The following is a 23556-nucleotide window of genomic DNA, read 5'->3' on the forward strand; positions in this document are numbered from 1 at the left end:
CAGCTGTCTGACATGTGTTCTTTACTGGTGGCACCCACCCAACATGAGAATGAGCTTTTCTGATTAAGTCATCCTGTATGCCTCTGAGCCAAGCTCTGTGGAGTGGGTCAGATGAATGACTTCTAGTTTCCTAAGTGGTTTCTGTGTGACAGTTGTGCTCGTGGCAGGGGAAAGGGCTTCAGAGAAGCACCCCATGATTTGAGGCAATTACACAGCCTAGTTCATGGCTGGGAAACGCCAGCACCTGCCAGATGGTGCCAGCAGGAAGCAGCCAGGCCCTGATTCAGTGCTGCTTGATGAGGAAGTGCAGAGAGAGGGCTACACACTGCAATTGGCTCTGGTGCCACTTTGCACCTGTTAGCAAGAAACCAGACTATTTTTGTCATTTGCATACAAGGATTTTTTCTCTCTAACCTTTAAGGTTGATGTTCTTCTCCTCCCATACTTAGAGAAAACATGAGTTCTCATTTCCATGAAAAAATAGTCAAAGAAAGTAATGATATTCTTTTCTGTGAAGATGTTTAATGAAGGGGGCAAAACGAAGCACACATAAGATAATGTAACTTTGATGTTTCTCCTGAAGTCTGACTCCTCAGATGAAATTGGGGTTCGCTGCCACAGGGCATCAACATCATTCCTGAGGGGGCCATAGAGATGAGGTACTCTCTCTAACCAAGCACTGCTGAAGATGAGGCTTAATCCACTGGTCTCTAGGAGCTGAATGATATTCACCTTCCCTCCAGTGTTCCCTTAGTACAAGCTGGTAGCTGACCTTCAGTGTTTGAGAAATGTTTTTTTTTTTTTTTTCTTTTTGGAGTTGTTTTTGCTATAGGGTGCGTGCGCTCGTCAGAAAGACAGAGAGTGACAGAGAGACAGAAAGCAAGAAATCACCCCCCAGGGAGGATGGCCATGCCGCAATCCCCTCTCCTTCATTTCCCTCTAGGGATCTTGGGCACGCATGGACATGCGCCCGGTGTGAGTTTTAAGCCACCCTGTCCGGTACTCGATCCGCGGTCGACTACATGGGAGTCCAGCAACATAGCCATTACGCTAACTGCTGGTCCTAAGAAATGTTTTTTCAGATTGTGGCTTAGATGTTTCTGCATAGAATGAAGGAATTTGCAATGAGAGAGTCTATAGTTATGTTTCTAGTGAAACAAAGGAAAACAAAAAGCTAAGCCAGGAGGTGTCATGGTAGAGGTGTGTGGCCCAAAGGAGGAAGAGATGGGGGGAAATTGTAGCTAACAAAGCAGAAGACTTTTCACATTGAGGACCAAAATGAGCCACCAAGAGAAGCTGGCATCCCTGTGGTGGAGAAAGACAACCAAGTGCAGAATCTCAAACAGAAGTGACCCAGAAAATGAATGAAGTTGTATGTCTAGGTGTACATGCTTTGGAAAAAACCTGTCCTACAGAACTTTCACCCTAGGGTACTCCAAGAACTGAGCCAGAGACCACAGCTGGTGCCTAGGTTGTTTGGAAATGTGACCTCACAGAGCAGAAATGCAGAACAGGGGAGCAAAACAGAATAAGAGGAAAAGCCAACACAAGGATGCATTATTTCATGGGCTGTTTGATCCCACCAGGACCTGTGAGGGAGTTTCTGAAACATCTCAGAACTGTCTGCCAGGGGATGAATCAAGAATGCATTTATGTGCTGACTCGAAATCTCCATTGTCAAGAATGGCCTTCACAGCACTAACTCCTCTGCACTGCTGGGTTGTATATGCTTGAGTGCAGAGTGGATTCTAGGGCAATTAGACTAAAGATTAGAAATGCAGGAAGCAAGGGATCCTTTATGAGGGACAAGGTGAAGCCATAATCTATTTGCATTTATACCAATTGCCCAAAGTCTGCAAGGAAACAGGTCCCTGTAGCTGTGGCTGAAATAAGAGGAGCAATAGAAGATTACAAAGTGGTGCACTAGAGGGGTCCAATGAACCAATTCTCACATGGATGCTTTCTTTGGTCTTGGGTCTAGAAACAACATGCTAGAATAAACAATTCCTTGAGTGTCTTTAGCTTTTCGAGTCTATGATTCATGAAGGTGAAGCCAAAACTCGCTGAAAATCTGTTGATGAATAAAATGTGGATAAACACCGAAAAATTGTAGCAAAGTATTTGCTATCCTCCAAAAGACATCTGTCAGCTGTAGACAAGGTATGGAGCAAAAACGAGCTATACCCAATGTCTGCATAGAGAAAAACAGAGCTAACTTAGATAGCTGTAATATATTGGGTCATCGAAAAAAATCATTATGCATTTTTGTGTAGAAAAATATATCATAACTTTCCCAATGACCTAATATATTGACAACCAAGAAAGCAGTGTTTGGGCATGAGGGAAAGCTGGCAAAAAGAAAGTTTATTGATCATTAGTACTATGACCATTTATCTGGGTTTTACATGGTTTTATAATCATTCAGAAAATCTTACTGAAAGTAAAACTTTGGAAGGAATAGTAGAGTAGTCTTAGAACAAAGGAGAGGACATGATGAATATTTCAAGTCAGCTTGGACAAAAATATAAAATAGATTGAATTTGTTTCAACCCTCTGTCTCTTGGTCTCCCTTAACATTCCCACACTCACTTTCCTTCCATCACAATCACCCTTTAGGAACTTAGTACTCTTCTGTTTTGTTTGTTTTTAGATTTTTTTTTGGGGGGGAGGAGTTTTCTTGAGAGATTTTTGATACAGGGTGCATATGCTCACTGGAGAGACAGAGAGACAGAAATCACCCCCCCAGAGGGGATGGCCACTCCACAGTCCCTTCTCCTCTAGTCTCATCTCAGGATTTTGGTCACACATGCACATATGCCAACATGAGTTTCAAGCCTTCAGGTCCAGTACTCAAACCACTGTTGATAATGTGGGAGTCTAGCAATGTAACCATTATGACATCTGCTGGTCTTCTTGGTACCCTTCTGGACTGCTCAGATGCCTCTGTGCAATCGACTAGATGGTTTTTTATTATCTTCTCATATACTAGAATCTTTCCAGGAATTGACTGTGGGAACATGCCATCCTGTAAACCTTTCCCAAATGTCCTATCCTCTGGTCTGAACTCTGGCCCATGATGGCTAGATAATCTGAAAAGTTAATTTATATACATTGTGCCAGATACCTTTTATGCACCACTTCAGAGTGCTGACCTCCTCATTTCTTCTTCCAGTTCTATGTGACTCCAAACCACTTCACACCAGTTCTCTACTCCATTGTAGGTTTGATTCTGAGCTAAATTTATACTACTTGTTCGGAGTATGGTCTGTGGATAGAGTGATCAGTCACACTCAGCAGCTCAATATACTTCCCATATTGGCTCTTCTCCTTCTTAGCTTCTCTCATCTGGTACCTCATTCCTCCCTGAGATTGTATTCCATGATAAAATAATGACCTATTTATTCTTTCAACCCAAATGTATATTGAGTACTCACTAAGTTGTCCAATACTGCCTGGGGCACTGTTAATTTATAGATGGACTTTTATATTCAGTGACTTATTTGACCTCAGATATTTTCAAAGAAGCCATCCTGTTGAGTTCCTTTTCTTAAAGATGAAGAAATCTTGGCCACGTGGTCTAGAGCCAGGTTTACCTGATAGGTTACAAAGCTGGAGAAGTTAGAAATGAATATAGTTCCACAAAAGAATACAGAGAGAGACTCAGAGGGAAGCCAAGAATAAAGCCATGAGAACAAGATATAGTAGCCAATCTGAGAAGACACACATTGGAGAAGAGATAAGAGGCCAGGTCTTAAGGAAGCCAGGAACTGAACTAAGAATCTGGAATAGATTGATAAATGGAGTAGGTGGCAAAACAAGACAAAAAACCATTAAGGACCAGCTCCTGTAAGCAAAAATATCATGAACTCCTTGTTCATGGGTTGGGCCTCCAGATAATTAAAGGATTTATCCAGCTTTAACTTCCTAACTCTCTTTCTAGAGGGTACAATTACATGTGTTCAGGAAATAAATGCCCAGTTTATCCACAAAAAATTATCCATGCAGGGAACCTGCAGTTAGCGTAATGGCTATGTCGCTGGACTCACACGTAGTCACACGTAGTTGACTGCGGTTTGCGTCCCGGACCCGATGGCTTAAAACTCACACTGGGCATGTGTGCGTGCGTGCCCAAGATCCCGAGAGGAGAATGGAGGAGAAGGGATTGCTGCGTGACCATCCCCTCTGGGGGGTGATTTCTCGCTTTCTGTCTCTATGTCTCTCTCTGTCTGTCTGGCGAGCGCACACGCCCTATAGCGGAAAAAAAATAAATAAAAAAAAATAAATTATCCATGCAGACTCAACTGGAGAGTCACAAGGAGGCAGCAATTCTAGGTGGTTTTATTAGCTAACTTTGATGAAAAAAACAAAGACTTTTCTGTCCTGATTCTTCCAGGGGTCTATATACTTGGACCAAGAATATTTTCTTCATGATGGATTTCCTAAACTACTCTATGAATTCCTTTTTTTCACAAGATAGCAGTGGAATTTGGATAGGTCCCAATTTATAATTTTTTTACTTTACAATAATGTGGAAGCAATACACATTCATTGAAAACTGTGTTTGGACTACCCACACAACCACTGTTTTTTCATTTTCAATACCATATTCAATAAGTTACATGAGATAGTCAACATTTCATTACAAAACAGAATTTGTGCTAGATGATTTTGCCCAACTGAAGGCTAATGTAAGTACTCTCAGCATGCTTAAGGTCAACTAGGCTGTTATGATGTTTGATAGGTTGAGTGTATTAAATGATTTTTCAACTTATATAACGCTATTATAAGTCAAAAAGCATCCATATATTGTTTCTATGGGGTTCATTTAAATGGTAGTACAAAGAAAACTTTCTCATAGGAAAAAAAAAATGGTTCTTGAGAAGTCAATGTCTGCTAGCACGAAGCTGAATATTCTGAAGTTCTTAAATAAAACCATTGGATTGGTTTTATCTCACATTACAAGTAACATTGTTCCTAACATTCATGCTGTTATGTGTTTAGCTTTTATAGAGAACACAGTCTCCCAAAGAGTTAATATTTAAATTCCTAAAAACTGAATTATACTCTAAACACTGCAGAGAAGGATTTTCTTTGGAGCAAATCTGACAAATTTTCTTGTAAGGAAATGGCTCTTCATTGGTTTATTTGTTTTTGATAAATGTAGATTTTCACATAGCCTGTTTAAAGAAAATTAAATGTCCCAGGAGTTAAATATTTCACACATTATTCTGCTGTTTTTCTGGTAAATCCTTTGTAGTACAAAAATACAGATCAGCAAGTGAAAGAGATTTGTTCTTTACATGGCATCGCCCCTGGATGAAATGAAGGATTTCCAGTTATTTGGTTTATGATAATATACCTTCCCTGGCATTGATAGCAAGTGGAAAATGCAATTTTTCATGTCATGTCAGTCTCTCTTTTTTCATTTTCATGGTTCTGTTGTGATTACACAGAGCCTGGATACCTTAGCTAAATATATTTTGAAATGTCGCCTGAAGAGTATAGTAATCCATGACATGGCAGTAGCTCTGTTCCTTAGATTTGGTAAATCTGGGCTTTTTGCCTTCCCAGTCCTCATGTCTAGGCCCATGTTTGGGGAAAGCCCAAATTATAGAAAAGAATGACTCAGAAATGTAGCTGGTAGGAAAACAGAGGAGGCAGTTTCAGCCAACCAACACCTATGCAGTCCACTGGCCGTTGCTCACCACTGTCACCCTGCTCCCTGACTGACCCCTGAGATGGAACAATAAGATAGATCCTATAGAAAGTCATTTCTGGAACTCTTTTAGAAAAAGCAGTTCCAATTTTGCTGTAAATAGAGCATGCTCTCTGTGGCAGAGATGGTAGTGCTGAATAAATATTCCAGATTCACCAAACATTTCCCAGACTCCCTTGCAATTAGAGTTATTGACCACTTCTTGCTACTGGATTGTAAAGAAAAAATGTTTACAAAATGCATCACTTCTGGTTGGAGGAAGGTAAAAGCAGGAAGACATAGAGACTCTAGAAGTTTCTTGTCGAGAAGCAGCATTACAAAGTGGTAAAGCCTCTGTTAGCCTAGGGCAGAGACCTCTGCACATCCACAGTGGACCTTAGCATGAACCAGGTATCAGCTGTATTGTATTAAGCACTAAGACTTCTAGGTTGATTTTTCACTGCAGTAGAAGTGAACTCTCTTTCTTCTGCCAACATAGCAACTGCCCATATTAATTAAGTAGAGAGCAAACGTTAACATTTTGACCTATGCACTACAACCTTACCTTTGGTAAGGTTTGTTTGTACCCTTCAGCAAAAATAGAAAGAGTTTATCTTTAAAATGTGATATAATTTGTTTTTTAGATGACTGGCCTGTCAGGCATTTCAAAATGTTATTTAGTAAATGGCCACCATTTTGCCATGTTTGTTTTCTTAACAAATGGATAAGGTTAGCACATCTAAAATGCTAATATCCTTTTTGTTGCTGTTGCTTTTGTTTCTAATAAACTATTTCTGATTATTACAGTTTTTCAGTATTATTTTTAGAAATCTTGGTCTATAGGATGATAAATAGATCTAGAGGTTATTTCAGTGACTCTACAAATATTTCTGGATATGTCACTTACAAGACCTGTATTCAGAATTAAATATCAATTTCTCAGACATCACCTTCGGAGCAGTTATCTACTGTCTATATTTTTAAAAACAGGAACTTTTTTCAACTTTATTACCTGAAAGTAAATCAGTTTGGAAGTAGATCTTGTGATGACAAATGGGCCTATCTCTATGACTTTGCTTCTGTTTTCTCCTCCCTCCTTTCTTCAGATTACTTATTTGGTGGAGAGTGAAAGGAATAGAAACTGAGATTGAGCTCAGTCAGAATTCTAGTGTTCTTTATGGAGATGAGGAGTAGACTAACAACATTGAACTCTCTTAGCCCATTCTCTGGATCGATATTTGCTTTCCTGTATTAGAAATAAATAGGTATAGTGCCTAAAACAATAAATTAGGCATAATATACAATAATTTTAGCATATACAAATTTATATTAAAACAATGATAAGTGTTGACTATCTTTTAATTATTCTGAGCATTAGGCTTGTATGAGAAATATAATTTAAGAATTGTGCCCTTTATATAAGGAAGTATATCTAGAAAAAAATGAAAATGATAGGCCAGTTTTAAGAGAAAAATCTGTACCACCAGACTACTGATTCATTTGGAATTCCTGCAGTTGTAGCCATGATATTATAAGGAGACCCGTGCATTTGATCATCAATCCTCCTATATGTATATGTTAGTACTGGGTCACTGGAAAAGTCATAATGCATTTTTGCTTATAAAAATATAGAAAAATACATCATGACTTCTGATGACCACTATATTTCTGTTTGCAAGAAACAGCCAATTTCAATTGATCTTGATTCATTGTGGTGGATATTTACAGGTAACTAGCAAATCACCCCAAAATCTTATGAATTAAAATGATGAGGTATAAGTTCTCAAATTCTGAGGGTTGATAAGATGGTTCTTCTGTTGTACATGGTTTAACAAGTCACTTAATTAGCTACTTTCAGCTGTGAGCTTAAAGCCAAAAGTCCAAGATGTCTTTCATTTTAAAGGGTCTCCTTCCACTGGCCTCTGATCTTTAGCAGTATAGCTCAAACTCCCCAGAGAAAACATTATAAGAGGATAAGCCCAGTGTGCAAACAGGCCTCATTACACCTCTGCTTGCATAATACTTGCTGAAATCCCATTGGCCAAAGCATGTCATGTGGCCAAGGCCAGCATTACTGTGAGAGGGGACGATACAAGGGTATGGATACTGGGAGGAATGCTTCTTAAGGACTACCAATGTAACAGTGAATCTACTAGGTTAATGAAGGTTTGTTGTAAAATACACATAGAAAAAAGACTAGAAGACATCTCAACCACAATCGCTGTTCTGGCAAATTTCATAGGAAATCGAAACATTGTTTGGGATACCAGGAGATTTAGAGGCCTAGTTATTGTTGTATAAGAGTAGCTGGTGCATGCTGTCACCTGTCTGATACTCCTCTGTTGCCATGGTCACTCTGGCTTTACTTTAACTGCTTCTTTGCTGCCCCCTGGCTTTACTTTGTTCTTAACACCTTGTATCTGCTAACTCGTTCCTCAAGCTACCCTACTTCTATTTGACTTTTTGCCTTTGTTCCTGCTCAAAACTGCTGACTGACTCAATCTTTCTGTCTCAAGCTCACCCTCAGCCTCAGAAAGGAATTTGTTACCACTTAGTTGGTCACTCTTCAGTCTTTCTCCAGCAGCCAAGTCATCTCACAGGCGCTCTATAGCTACCTGCCTTTGTTCAGACACCCACCCTGATTCTTTTGGTCAGGATTTGGAGGGGGAGGAGCGAGCAGTACAGAAAGACAGACAGACTGTTAATATGGCTGGCATCCAGGGCAGAGTAGTTTCCACCCCGTACTACTTAGCTAATTGTGACTGGATTTGGAGATGAAGATAAAGAAGGGTATCCCCTTTCCTTTGCAAAGAACTAGCCCCCTTCTCTCTTACTCCAACCATCCTTCCTTTTCCAGTCAGCTCTCTCATTCCTGAAGTTGATCCTCACAGCTGTCATCAGATAACTGGCTGGATAAGCATGGAACAGGTGTCATCTTGAGTCAGGGTCACACTTTCGGACTTTTCATTAACCATGTGTATCCTTTCAGTTATATCATTGTCTCATATTGTACTATTTACTTTTTATGCTGGGTTAAGTAAAAGAGTTGTGAAAAATCCAGTATAATAATTGTGTGTGTTGCAAATAACTAGATTTCAGTGAAAGACCTTGGCATTTTTGATGATCTAACTTCAATATCCAGAAAGCTTTTCAAAATTTTTCTAAATCGAAAATGTCCTTAAAATATTGTTTAGCACATTTTATGTTTATTTATGCATTATCTGTAGAAGGATTCACAAAACTTGGTAATAGTGACCAAAGGAGAAACTAGGTTGCTGGTGGCTTACTTTGCTTTATATGGTCTTGTGCACTTTATAGATATCGTACCATGTACATATATTGCCTACTTTTAAAATTAATATTTTTAGAGGTTTTTGCTTTAGGGTACATGCACTCGCCAGAGAAACACACACAGTGAGAGGGAAAGTGAGAAGTCACCCACCGGGGTAGAGGTGGGGTAGCCATGCAGCAAGCAATCCCTTCTCCATTCTCCTCCTGGGATCTTGGGCATGCATGCACACACATCCGACCTGATTTACAAGCCACCAGGTCTGGGACTCAAAATGTGGTTGGCCATGTAGGAGTCCAGCGACATAACCACTATGCCATTTGCTGGTCCCTTAAAATGAATTTTTAATTAATTTTATGTATAGCTTGTCTAGGTTGTCCTAGCTTGCTGTTCCTTTTAAAGGCTAGAGCCAGCATGTGGTGCAATTCCAGGGAGCACTATTCACATGAAATCCAATGAGAAGAGACCCTTGAGATTGTGTTATGGGTCACATTGTGCAGATGTATAGTTATTTAGAAACATTCACATTTTTTTAACAACAGTGTGTAAACTTGGTAATTCTGTTTGCTTATTTGCTTATTGTCTAAATACAAAGTAAGAGGACATAGGAGAGATTGAAATGCTAGGGATTTTTCAAAGTGTTGATGGTGTGAGGTGCTAAAGTCTCCAGAAATTTTCAAAGAACAGGAGTTCTAGGTTTGGTACTTCACACATGCATGTGTGTCCTTAAACAGATGACTCACCATCCTGCATGTTGGATTCCTTAGCAGTAAGTTGGGAACTGTCATAGAAATTAACTTTTGGGTTTGTCGAGAAAATGAAATAAATCAATGCTTGGAGGAAACTCCGTGTGATGCCTGGCACATGGAAAGTGCTCAGTGAATGGTAGGAATTGTAATTAGCTTTTGATTTTTTCTTCCATTCATGATAGTACACATTCACAAAAATGAGAGAAAGAGAAGCACCCTCCACAGAGCTTGGTCTTGCTTAGATCCCCCTATTCTAGTCCTCCAGCCTGCCAGGAGCCTGAGTACACCACATGCATGTGTGACTGTATTTTTTCCCCCTATCTGTTAAATGCTTTCCTATTTGGGGGGTGATTATACATATCGAGGTAATCAATTATTATTTGAGGAATAAAGATTTTGCTCTATTAGCACCACATGCTCCATCTTCTGTTATTCAGGTAAAAGCCACTGTTCATTGTTCTTTTCTTTAGGTGCTATTCCAGGTTCTAGGTACTTAATTCCTTGGAGAAACAACTGTGGGAGACTCCCTTCAACTAGCAGGAAGTTAGAAACACATTCATCCAGCTTGTCTTGTTGTTTGAGAGGATTCTTTTGATCTCTTTGGTCCCAGAATCTCAAACTATCTTTTTCCAAGATGTGTTCTTGGTTGTGTAGTTAAGATGTAACTGTGACTTTTTTGATGAGTTCATTATTCGTTATTGTTGTCCATTTCTCTCGAACCTTCCCCCTCACAGTGAGATTGAACAGCATAAGCATGGTAATAAGGGGTAGTCAGTCTTTAGCTTATTCCTTATGGTAAATATTGAAAAATGACTATCCCTCAGTTGTCCAATGAAAGATGCTTTCCTAGTCAAGATAATGCCACACCCACTTAGTTATCCAGTCAGTGAGGCTGCTAGTGATGGGTCATTAGAGTAAAAATCAGTGTGTCAAAGGACATCCAGTAACATATTTGTTTCTTGGCTTGAAGAGTGTAGAGGGTATAACATATGTAGTCAGCATTCAACACACTCATGTTGGCATGCTGAAAAAGCAAACGGCAGAAGGAGGTCATATGTGGAGCATAGCCTTCTAATTCAGGTGGAGACTTGATCTGTGTTTTTTAATTTTATTGTATGTATTTATTTATTTATTTTGAGAGGTTTTTGCTATAGGGCGCATGTGCTTGCCAGAGAGACAGAAAGTGAGAAATCACCCACCCCCACCCCCCAGGGGGATGGCCACGCTGCAATTCCCTTCTTCTCCATTTTCTTCTCAGGATCTTATGGATGCACATGTGCCTGATGTGAGTTTAAGCCACTGAGTCTGGGACTCGAACCATGGTTGACTACATGGAAGTCCAGTGATGTAGCCATTATGCCATCTGTTGATCCCTGATTTGCTTTTTAATTAAAACAATTTCATCTCTCACTTGAAAGAAATATGAAAGTTTCATTTTCTTTCTAAAGATGACTTTTTTTTTAAGAGAGATTTTTGAGAGACAGAGAAACACTCTCCCCAGGGGGATGGCCACACTGCAATCCCTTCTCCTCCGTTCTTCTCTACTGGATTTTGGAAACACATGCATAACAAGCATGAGTATCAAGCCACCGGGTCCAGTACTCAAAGCACCGTCGGCCATGTGGAAGTCCAGTGACATACCCATTATGCCATCTGCTGGTCCCAAGACAAAACTTCCTAAGTAACCAACAGGAGGAGGGCTACCTTTTTCAGGCTTAATGTGAATCCTTTGTCAAATCTAGTTTTTTGTTTTGAAATATATAGTATATAATTCAGGGAAACATTTGCTCTGGTTTTTAGTATGTATTTGAGGCAAAAGAATTGTAAGGGTATCTTGAATTGCATTTCTTTTCTAGTAACAGAGAGTTTACTGAAGAAGAGGGATTTTTCCCCCTTTTGTTTCACAAATTGCACAGGTAACATATGAAAAGTTACTTTGGAGTTCAGTCAAGTAAAATAATTAAGGGCTTCACTATTTATCGTAACTCTCAGTCATTTCACACCATACATATGTGATTTTACATGAAAGTGTGACATATTTTCAGAAAATAAACCTGTCATTTCTCTTCTGAAAGCAAGCATTAACATGTTTATGGCAGATTTTTTTTTATTTTTTTGCAATTACAAGCTATATTGCACTAATATACTCCTTAGCTTTGACAAAAAGTGATGCTGCTATTTCAAAGTGGAGTCTTATTCATTTTAATATTATTACATAAACAATTTAGCTTTGGTTCATGATTCTCACTTCTATTTTCCAAGGTAGAGTACACGGGAGACAGGCTCCCAGTGGGGCAGGTGATCGACATCAATACTGAGAGTGCCAGGCAGTGTTTTTTCTTGGTACGACATGCAGAGCACATTACTCTTACTGAGAGAGAACTCAATTTGCTGTAGCTGTGTTTGATTTCCAGTTTGATTGAGTGCTGGGACTTAATGCTGTCATTGGGCACTTGGATTCTTACCTATGAGAGCATTTGCAGAAGGAGTGGACGATTTTCCCAGGGTAGGAGTCAGAGACTGGGCTAGACCATTGCTTTGTCCTCCCCTATCAGAACCTACACTAGAGATGATTTTGTGGCTAATGGTGCAGTCACCTTCCAACTTCTGAGGAGAGACCACATCTTCAGTTAACATAGTTCACGACTTCCGAGCAGGGTGAGGATTTATTTACTCATGTCTAAGTAAGTGCACTTTTGATTTTCCTTATGATTTTACTTTTTTCTTTATAAAGCACTGTGATTGAATGTGCAGTAGTTTACTCCTTGTATATTCTGAAATGGCAAAGAATGTTAATTAGTACTTTCTTCCATGTGAAGTTCTATAAGGGTTTTCTCTATTTTGATCAATAAATAGTTAAGTCACCTACAACACCTGGGCTAAATAAATACTAAATGAAGAACCTATAACAGATATTATATGTAGATGTTTAAGATCTTATGGGCATTGCAATTTATTAGTACATCTTTTGGAATGTGTTTTGGTTTTCTAGCACCTACCAGAGAGCTAGACACTTAAACTGAATAAACTTTATTAGGATGACCCAGGAACCAGGCAGGTATATTATTTGTTGTTTTCTCTCAATATATGTTTAATTTAAGATTAACTTGTTTTAGTGCCATTTATTTTTATTTTCCTTGAAGCTTATATGTGAATTCAGAATTAGCATTTCAGCATGTTATGAGAGGAGTGAATTTGATTAAATGATATGGATGTACTTCACACGCTAGAAATACGGTCTGGTTTACATTTTTGGCCCAGAATGGTTGGTTGAGCGTCTACACCTGCCTTTTAATGCTTAACAGACATGAATGTTTCTATTTTATAATATGGAAAGACAAATATCTTGAGTCTTCAATGAACCACATGGTTGGATGTGGCATCTACAAAATAATATTTATATATGTGTATTGTTTATGTTTAGCATATTAAGCCAACCAATTTTCTAATTGATTTTGAAAGAAGGGTCCTACTATAATTTTAACAGGTTGACGTCTAACTCAATTACTAGCAAAACACACGTTATCAGCGTTGTTTCATTTTCCTTTTGTACTTTTAGACTTTTCTACACATAAATATGATATTACAACTAATTTAACCGTGTTGACAAGAATTTGGTTTTCAAACCAAGTATTGGGTTGTTGGAAAAGCTATGATGCATTTTTTGCATAGAAAAATACATCATGACTTTTCTGACAACCCAGTAGTATAAATCCAGTGATTCTCTCTGATCCACAGTTTAGCTTTCTGTGGCTTCACTTATCCACAAGTCTATGGTTCAAAAATAGGTGAATGCAATATTACATGGTATTTTAAGAGAGAGACCACATTCAAATAACTTGTACTGCAGTATGTTGTGATATTGTTCTATTTTATTATGGGGGTTAGTAATCTCTTATTGTACCTAATTTAAAAATTGGGCTTAATCATAGGTATGTGTGTTTAGGAAAACGCATTGTGTGTACTGATTAGTACTCTCAGTGGTTTCGGTCATCCATAAGGGGGATTACTGTAAAAATAGAGCTTTGGGTAGACTGTGGTTGGTCTGCCTATCTGAATCCATTCCAACTTCAAAGATTGTCTTTTTTTCTTTCTCCTATTCTTCCCTCATTGATTTTTTCTCCCATAAATATTTATTTACTACCTACCATATAGTGGACTCTATGATGGGCCATGGGAACACACTGAGGAACAGGACAGATGTAGTTCATGTTTAGAGGGGATTTGAAGCTTAATGAGAAAGATGGACATTTAAAAAGATGTTATTATGCAAATAATAAAAAAGATTTAAAAATTCAGTGATGAAATTTATAGGAGCTACTCCACTATGTAATAATATCCCTCCCATCTTCTCAAGAAAACCATTGGTTGCCTTATTTCTCTTCATTAAGGAGAGGTTATGATTAAGCTGATCTTTCCAGAAGGAGTTTTTTGGGGGACAACTATCTATGATTTATTATTGTGTTTATGCTGTGTGTGTGCGTGGGAATTCAGGGGTGGTGTTGAAATGACTTCTAGTTTTGGGTGATCAGTTAATGTTTCCTGGACATGACCTTTGAATTGACTTTTCTTGAAAAAAATTACATATATATAAAATAGGTGAGGCATTTCCAGTAAAAGGAGCAGAATAAACAAAGACCAGAAGATGGGAAAATTTGAGGCATATTAGACTGACACAAGAAATAAAAACAAAAACAAATCATTAAACAAAAAAATGTTTTTATAGGAAACTAGGGGATAAATTGGTGGAATAAATTGAGGCTAGATCACTGAGATTTTTTAAATACCTGCTTAAGGACATATTGGCACTTTATTGATAAATTACATATAGCTACTCCCAATTTTTAACAAAGCTCCTTTAGAAGAAAATTAATCAGCACCATCAGAGAAGGTAACCAAGTGGGAAAGGCTAGAACTTGGATCCAGCCAGGTCTGTTTCTGCTTTCTGGGTGAGAGTTGGAGAAAATCTGAATTGTCAGGGTTCAGCTGGTTGTGGTTACATTTCCTACGATGAAAAGCTGAATTTCAAATATAGACAAATTACGTTTTGGATTTGAAGCAAATTTGAAAAAATACCCTGAACTTTCCCTGAGTTCATCTCTAAAATGGAGATACAATTAGGCCTCTCCTCTGAAGTTGCAAAGTGATTACTTTCTAACTGACTTAAAAGCCAAATTTCCCTGATGTATTGGAAAAGGCATTGTAGTCTCTGAACAGTCACAATACAAATATTTAAAAAGGAAAAACCATCAGAATGGTAGACAGATTTCACTTGACATCACTACAAATATTTCTGAACCGATGTTAGCTGATTTATGAATAAATGATTATGCCAGTCTTGAGAGTTAAATATTTAAAAGTTAGTTCCCTTTTAGAGTTCATCTGTAATAGAGGGCTGATTTTCTGTGTTGCAGACTTCCCCTCCTCATTTCCTTCTTTATAATACATTATTCTTATTCTATCCTTTTCCAGTTCCCTGCATGAAAATAATTTAAACATTGCACACAAAAGGTCTGTGAAAGAAGAAAAAGAAATTCAGTTCGTGGGTCTCAACAGGAGTTAAACTAATGCAGCTTAAAATAATGCCGAAAAAGAAGCGCTTATCTACAGGCAGAGTGCCCCTGATCCTCCTCCTGTGCCAGGTGATTAGTGCACTGGAAGTACCTCTTGATTGTAAGTATTAATGTTTTAAAGCTGTTAGGCCCAGGAGTCAAAACCTCTGGCATTTCCCATCATTCTCAGCTGTATAAATGGAGAAGGTGTCTGTGTGATACTGAGAAGCTAATCAAAATTAATTTGGCTCTTATCTTCAGCACCTGATGTTTATAAAGACTCACACCCAAGAAATGGTCACTGAAATAGCCAACTACACTGTCCCCTCCTTGTCATTCTACTTTGTCCCCAGTAGGTGCCTTTTTGTGTCCCATGGCAAGGATGGCCTGAAAAGGCACAAGTCATGTAGTCACTCTGATCCTCCCAATAGGCAGCTCTTTCTAAAAGACATCTTGCAAAACACTAAGTGAATTACTTTAAAATGATCATGGAGACTTCCTCACACATCCCATCACCACTTTGCCCCCCACTTTATATGCTGAGAGTGCTCTGAAAAGATTGAAAGATGGCCTCTCCACCAATGCTATGCCCCTCTGTATCCCCAAACCACCAGTAATTCATTTCTCTTGATTCAGACAAAGCATATTTCATTTTCTAATTGTGAATCTTAAACATAAGTCTAGAACTAGGAGAAGTATTATTTTTAAAGAATTATTTTATTTAATTTTATTTATTATTATTATTTGACCAAGAGCCTAATGAATAGCCTTCTTTGATATAAAGAACATGATCAAAACCCGAGATGCAAATTTTGAGAATAAAACAAGTAATCTGCAAAAATACTAAAATGGAGCTACTATATTAGCCTACTCTTTTCTAATAAGAAATATACCTTGAGTTCTCTCTGGTCTGGATGACTTGTGTAAAAAATAAAGATAATGCCAAGTTCCAACTGGTTACTTTTCCTGCAGTGGAAAACTGAATTTCAAATCTGGACAATTACTGTACTTCACGATTGATTTATCCTTTATCCCTAGTCTGCACGACCTCTTTAAATCCATTAGCTTCCTGAATAGAACATCTGTTTGGCAAGCTTTCCAAGGTGCGAGGAAGATAGCACTTTCCTGGGGCTATTCAATTGATGTCATTTTTTTTGTCACAGAGGTTGCAATGGTCACAGAGAAGACATTAAGAAAAGATGTGGTTTGCTCATATTTTATTGACTTCCTTTGCTGTGGTTCTATAATCTAAAGTACAACGGAAAAAAATGCAGTTTTTCTTATTCCTAAAAATTATTTATCCAATGACCTTAATTTCAATTGTTGAAGAAAAAATATGTAATTGCTTAAACCCAGTGGAGTGGGAATGTCTTAAGTAAGCATTTGCCCTAACAGATACACAGGAGAGAAAGAAAAGCACTTGAGAAAAATGCTTTTGTTCTCCCTGGTGTTAAATATATTCCCCTTTAATCTGACTGCTCCATCTAACAATCAGAGGGAAACAATCACTTACTGCTAACTCAATTACTGCTGCTAATGGAGAAGAGGCATAACCATGATGAAAAGAAAGTCACGATAACCCAGGTGCTCCTCCATTAACCTTTGCAAGTAGTAATGACAGGCAGCACTGTGGAATGATTTGAATTGCATGCTAATATAATTTCCCCCCTTTCCCTTTTCCTTACACCCTGTCTATAGTACATAAACTGTTCTTTGGAGTAAGCACCAGCAAACCTGGGTGATGAGGGAATTCTAAACAAGAAATATGCTAACAGTCTAAAAGTTCAATTACTGACTTAGACATTAAGCATAGAAATACACAATCTAAAATCAGGGTTGAATTTGGCTTGGGTCAAGCATTATTATTTTAGCCATGTCCCATTATTAGATATTATTATCATGTGCACAGTGATGTCTGGGGTAATAGGATCAGACACTACACAGAATGTGACAACTCAAATTAATGGTAGATTTCAGCTATTTTTCAAATTGAACATAATTACTTGTCCCGTGCAACATGTATGGAATGGAATTAGCCATTCCTCTCCCTGGAAGCATCGTTTTTTGCCTACAGCATTGCTTTTGTTCTTCCACATGTTTGTGTGGAAAAGCTGTTGCAGAAGTAAACAAAACCGTTCATATGAGTTTCTTTTCTTCTCAACCTCACAACTTTAGCCTTCACTATGTAAGTTTCTTAGGTCAAAATATATAGATGAGACACCCCTTGAATCTTCACGGTTCTAATGTTCTTATTACTAATATCTGATTTTCTTTAATCCTGTTTGCCCACTCACCTGCTGATATTGATGGGAAAAAAGCAAAACTTCTTGAAGACTGTAAGTGTCTTTCTATAAATTATTAGGCAGTGTGAACATTTGACCATGTCTTTGTTTTTTTAATTAATACCATGAACCACAACTTTGTGTTTTGTGATGAGTGTCTTTTTTAAGCATGTGTGTTTACTGTAGTTAAACATTGCATTTAAATACCAATTTAATACATTACCTGCATGAATTCTGAAGACTTGGGTAGTCCTCTTTCTTTTTTCAATACGCTACTCTACTAACTTCCAGGCTTTGTTCATATCTGATGTAACTCAATGAGAAAATTCACAAAATTTAGAGCGACTCATGACCTGGTTCTAAATGATACTATTAAATGCTTGCTGGAACAAAGATCCATCTTTTGGTGTATTTTAGAAGGTGGGTGGATGTAGAACCTTTACCCCAGTTAGCACCTTTCCTAGTTTACACTTCATTAGCCTTCAGGACTATGTAGAATAGTGTTCCTAGGTGCCATTAATAGAGTAACCCAGCAAATTTTAATATTGTCTTGAGGTGTGCAAAAAGACAGGCAGCTCACGCCTATCCTTCCTGACAGATTCGCTCAAAGCAAAAGATTCTGCTGCCTCTAACAGTAAGGCAGCATTAATCATCTGACTAGAAAAATAGTTTTCAGGTATTTGAAAATGTCCTTTGATGTTGAAATAATAGGAAAAAATATGTAAAATAACTTTTCTCCTTAAATACTGCAAAGAATTTCTTAATTTCCAGATGACAGAAACACTGCTCAAGGTAGCCCATCCAGGCAGTAAATTCTTGGCAGTTAGCAGCTAAGCCAGTTTGACTGCAGACAGATGAATAGAAGCTCTGCATGTGAAACCACCAATGTACATTTATCAGAGTTTCAGAGTCCCTCCCAAGAATTCCTCCTCCACTGCCTATGTCTACTGTTCTCTTGTGGAATTCCAGGCCTCTATTCACTATCCCAAACTCTGTATTCCTAGAACCTGAAGGATCCTTCAGAGGTGAATATGGTCCAAAAAGAAATGATTGTGATTATTTTAAATTATTTAACATCATCGAGCAATTTTAGTATTGGCATGTACAAAGAATTTTACACAAGTTATTTTATTTATCTTCCCAGCTACCTTAAAAGATAGATACTACATTTAAACCTCATTTTCCCTCTAAGGAAACTAGAACTCACCAGAAGTTAAAACTTGCCTGAAGTCTCACAGCTAGTAAAAAGAGCCAGATTCAGTTTAACCAACGGGCTGAGCTGCTACCCAGTGTTGGAAAACGATGGTGGCAGAAGAATGAGAGCTTCATGTGTATGATGGAGGCTGGGGAGAACAGTTGGATTGGCTGGTGGAAGAGGAGAGAAATGGGAATTGCTAAAGGGAAGGGAAATTGAAACTGTCCAGGATCCTATATAAAAAAGGTGCACAATAAATGATGATATTAGTAAGTTTCGTTTTTGATCTATACTTGAGACATGATTTGGCTGTTCAGTAAGAGATGTCTCATGGACACCAATAAGACAAGAGGCAAGACAAGAGAAAAGAACAATTTTTACAGATTTTCAAGTCTTTGGGCATGGAGATGGCAAATTTATTCCCAGCACAATTAACCACAATAAAGAGACAAGAGCAGAGGACAGTTACCAAGCTTTGGAAAATACTTGGTTGACAGGTAAAAAGGGTTTTATAAAGGAAGCAGAGTGTAGGCAGAGAGCAAAGAAGAACAACGTGAATGATTCAGAATGTTTAGTGCAGCAGTGAAGGAAAGAGAGAGTCAGATAGAGGGCCTTGGGGAAAGTTACATGATAGGAGGAAATGAATGCTAGTGTAGGGCAACCACACTGCACAGCTCCAGGGGTCCCATTCACACTATGATCTGTCCCCAGTGTCTTAATCAATACCTACTGGTATCTGGGGCCAGATAAGTCTTTGTTGTGGGGGCAGGGGGTGTCCTATAGATTGTAACATGTTTAGCAACATATCCCGGCCTCTTCTCATGAGATGCCAATACCACCACTACCCCAGTCATGATGATCAAAATTGTTTCCACATGGGACCAGCAGTTAGCGTAATGGCTATGTCGCTGGACTCCCATGTAGTCAACCGCGATTCAAGTCCTGGACCCGGTGGCTTAAATTCATGCCGGGCGCGTGTGCCTGCGTGCCCAAGATCCCAAGAGGAGAATGGAGGAGGAGGGATTGCGGAGTGGCCATCCCCCCTGGAGGGTGATTTCTTGCTTTCTGTCTCTCTGTCTCTCTCTGACTGCCTGGAGAGTGCACACGCCCTATAGCGAAAACCTCTCCAAAAAATAAAAAAAAAGTTTGTAGCTTTTTACCAGAAGGCATTCAAGAGAGTTCAGGTCTCCACTTTGCTCTGTGCCTTCCTACTCAAGCCATTTTCCCTCTCAGACCAACGAAAGTAGAAGTTGAAATAGATTATTTTTTTCCACACCCTTCCTGTTCTAACCCTCTGCAATTCTGATTTCACCAGAAGGAGTATTGGTAGTCCAGGAACCATTTTTCTTCAGAGTAGATTGTTCGAGGTCAAAAAAGTTTCTTCATACTGTCATAAATGATCGATAACAGTTTGAACAATTAAATAGAAACCTTATCTCCTAGAACAGAGAACTTCTCCAATTCCATTTATGTTCTAAATAAGACTATTTTATCTTTGTTCCTAATTCACCTACCTCCTGGATCTACTAAGGCGTATCATGTCTCCAATTTAGCAAGCTTTTTAATATTAACTTCTCAAATGTATTTGTTCTCCTGTATTAACTTAAATTAGCATACTAATGAACTATAAGACTATGCCTCTTTTTTTTTAAGAATTATTTTATTTAACTTTACTTATTTTAATTTGACCAGAGAAGGAGAGAATGAGAGAGAGAGAGAAAGTTAGAAATCAAGCTGCCAGGTCCGGAACTCAAACTGCAGTCAATCATGTGGGAGTTCAGTGCCCTTAACCACCATGCAAACTGCCAGCCCCAGGCTATGTCTCTTTTTAAAGAAAGATATAAATTTCCCTTATAGCTTAAATCGTAGGGAAAAACATCGATTGAACCAAAAAGAATCCGAATTTCTCATTGTTACATCAGAAAAGAAATTGCCTTACTATTAGGCTTGTATTGGTAATTATTTTCCTGAACTTTCAGTGTGGGAAAAATGGACTTTATGAGTGTATGTAAAGTTACCAAAAAGAAGTGATGTCTTGACTTTGCAGTTTTAGGAGACTTGTAGTTGGTAATCTATTGAGGTATGTACTGCCACGATAGAAATTCCTAAAAATATTTGGACCATAATTAGTGTAAGGTAAGTGATTTCAATACAGGAAAAAATTATGGCCATTAGGATATTAAGTGATCAATTTCTCTCTATTATTCTTCTTCCTGCAATTAAGTGGTACAACCTCCAACCATCACTCAACAGTCTCCAAAAGACTACATTATTGACCCTCGAGAGAATATTGTAATCCAGTGTGAAGCCAAAGGGAAACCTCCCCCAAGGTGAGTGTACTTTCTGCTTTGTTATAGCACTGAAAGTACTCTGAATATAGGTAGGAGTTTGGAAATTTCTGAAGAACAAAGAAAACCATGTAGAACATTTTCTTTTTTATATGGATATTTCTCAACAGGAATGACTAGATTACCCTTTGATTCATCTAAGGGTGAACTCACCCCATCCTCCATTTCTACCCTTCAAAGATATTAAGGGTCCCATATTAGCTTTTGCATTTTCTAAAAGTGTCATTTGAAGGTTTATTGTTTTGTCTCGCTGCTTGACTAGAGTCAAATTTTCCTTCTTAAAAATCCAGGTTATTACATTTTCATACTCACACCATTCTGCAAAATGTTCAGACATTGTGAGGAGCTGTGGAAAGAGCCTTTTAATTTGGTTTTAACACTGATAATCTTATGACATAGGCAAATCCCCCTTCTCTAGGCTTCAGTGTCCTCATCTATAAAATAAAGAAGCTGAATCTGATGAGTTCCAAGATCTCTCTGTCTCTCTCCTGTCCTATAAAATAGTCCTAAATAGTTTTCCAAATTTGGCAGTGTTCAGTACTCAGGAATCAGAGTCTTGGCATGAATACTGCATAGGATACTAGAGTTGAGATAAAAATTAGAAATAATCCAGCCCAACCAATTTATCTTAGAGATTAGAAACCACTGCCCAGCAATGCTAGGTAACTTATCTAAGACCCTGCAGTGGTTGATCTCTAACATGTCCAGGAATATATGAGAGCTTTGAAGTGTTAGATTATTGTTTATAAAACGTAATGTGAATGTAGATACTGCTAACAAAAATACCTAGACTGGGTTGAAGAGCAGACATTTATGTGACTATGTTATGAATCTGATGGCCAGAAAATCCAAAATTTTGAGGCTGGTAAGAGGCAGGATACACCACAACAGGGCCAACAGAAGCAAAGAGGATGACAAGTACATCCTGGGGACAGTCATCTTCCTTTAATAGCAACCCACTCTCAGGAGAAATAACTCCTTGACAAAAGAGCTGAAACTCATTGGGTCTTACAAGACATCATTAACCCATTCATGAGAGTGATGCCTCCATGATCGCAATCGCTGCTCCCTAGGGCTCACCTCCTCCTATTGTCAGTGCACTGGAAACGACATTTCAAAACGGGAACCTTGGAAGGAGAAATCATTATCCAAACCATAGCAATAATAAAGAAGTGAAAGTTTCTAGACATTTCTCCTCAACATTATTGATGCTTTCAGCTACTTATGTTTCGATTGTGGATAGAAGCTGTCCTGTGCATTATAGGGTATTTAGCAGCATTCCCAGCCCTATCGAGTAGTTGCCAGTGGTCTCTACCCCCTCCATCTCCTGCCCTGGTCGTGATAACCACTGCTATAAGAAAGGAGCAGGAAAGAGAAATCCAAGTGGGCTCAGAAAACACTGGGAAGTGTAAAAGAGTCATACTTTGGTATGAGCATGACTGTCATTGATTTGTAGCTTGTTTCAATGTATTTAATTTTATGAGCACTGTGACTTTTATATAAGACAACCCCCTTTATATAAATAAAACTGAGAAAGAAGAATTTCGATGGACAGTTTGGCATACTTCTTAAAGAATTCACAAAAATCATCTGTGCAATAAAAATTTCTCAAAATATATATTTATATAGAATTACTAATTTTAGTAACCAATGTTTAAAACACCCCTGAACTCTCATCTCTTACCTTTCTCCCAACCTACTTTGCATTTTGGTAACTTGAAATGGATCTCATAAATTTCCAACATATATAGACAGCACTTGCTGGGGCCGTTCTTGTCACATTTCAGCCTAGAGCATATTTTTATAGACAGGTTATCAACTCTATGTACAATGGCGTTTACAATAAAAATGCTAATAAAGCCCTAAGAGAGTAAGCCTGGGAGACCTGCTTCTTATATTTTCTTAGAAAAATGACAGGCAATTTGTGTGCATGATTTCTTTATTGAGTCAGATTTGGGCTGGTTCTAAAGAAGTCATATATCTAAAAATGTATAGCCAGTATTTTTTCTAAGGTAGGCGTCAATGAAACATTTTAGGGATAGGGGCCTATTGCTTCTTTACTGAATATCAAAATCTAATCATGACTTCTAGAAGTGCATAGAAACACAAGGAATATGTTAAAGAGTAAGTAAATCCTGTTTTTCTGGACCATTACCAAATATAACCCTTCATGTGTTGGGCAGCTTTTCCTGGACCCGTAATGGGACTCATTTTGACATAGATAAAGACCCTCTAGTCACCATGAAGCCTGGCTCAGGAACTCTTGTAATCAACATCATGAGTGAAGGGAAAGCGGAGACCTACGAAGGAGTCTACCAGTGTACCGCCAGGAATGAACGTGGAGCTGCAGTTTCTAATAACATTGTTGTCCGTCCATCCAGTAAGTGGAACTTGTCAACCAACCAGGGCCCTTTCGAAAATACCATTTGAAGACTCAGCATCTGTT

The 23556-nt window shown here is 38.3% G+C and overlaps 1 protein-coding gene across 6 annotated transcripts in view; it reads left to right on the plus strand.

Moving 5' to 3' along the window:
• The first annotated feature begins 15209 nt into the window (after positions 1-15209).
• NRCAM (neuronal cell adhesion molecule) overlaps positions 15210-23556 on the plus strand; it is a 99643-nt gene continuing 91296 nt past the window's right edge. For 4 of the 6 annotated variants that reach the window (XM_006161132.3, XM_006161133.3, XM_006161134.3 and 1 more), the window contains exons 1-4: positions 15210-15406; positions 17604-17621; positions 20987-21092; positions 23294-23490. In XM_006161132.3, the coding sequence (XP_006161194.1) occupies positions 15301-15406; positions 17604-17621; positions 20987-21092; positions 23294-23490 (427 nt within the window). In that variant the 5' untranslated portion in view covers positions 15210-15300. The remainder of the gene's footprint in view (positions 15407-17603; positions 17622-20986; positions 21093-23293; positions 23491-23556) is intronic. The other 2 variants (XM_006161135.3, XM_006161136.3) reach the window with 1 other exon arrangement.

Source organism: Tupaia chinensis, unplaced genomic scaffold, assembly GCF_000334495.1.
Source record: "Tupaia chinensis unplaced genomic scaffold, TupChi_1.0 Scaffold138322_1, whole genome shotgun sequence".
Taxonomy (NCBI): Eukaryota; Metazoa; Chordata; class Mammalia; order Scandentia; family Tupaiidae; genus Tupaia; species Tupaia belangeri.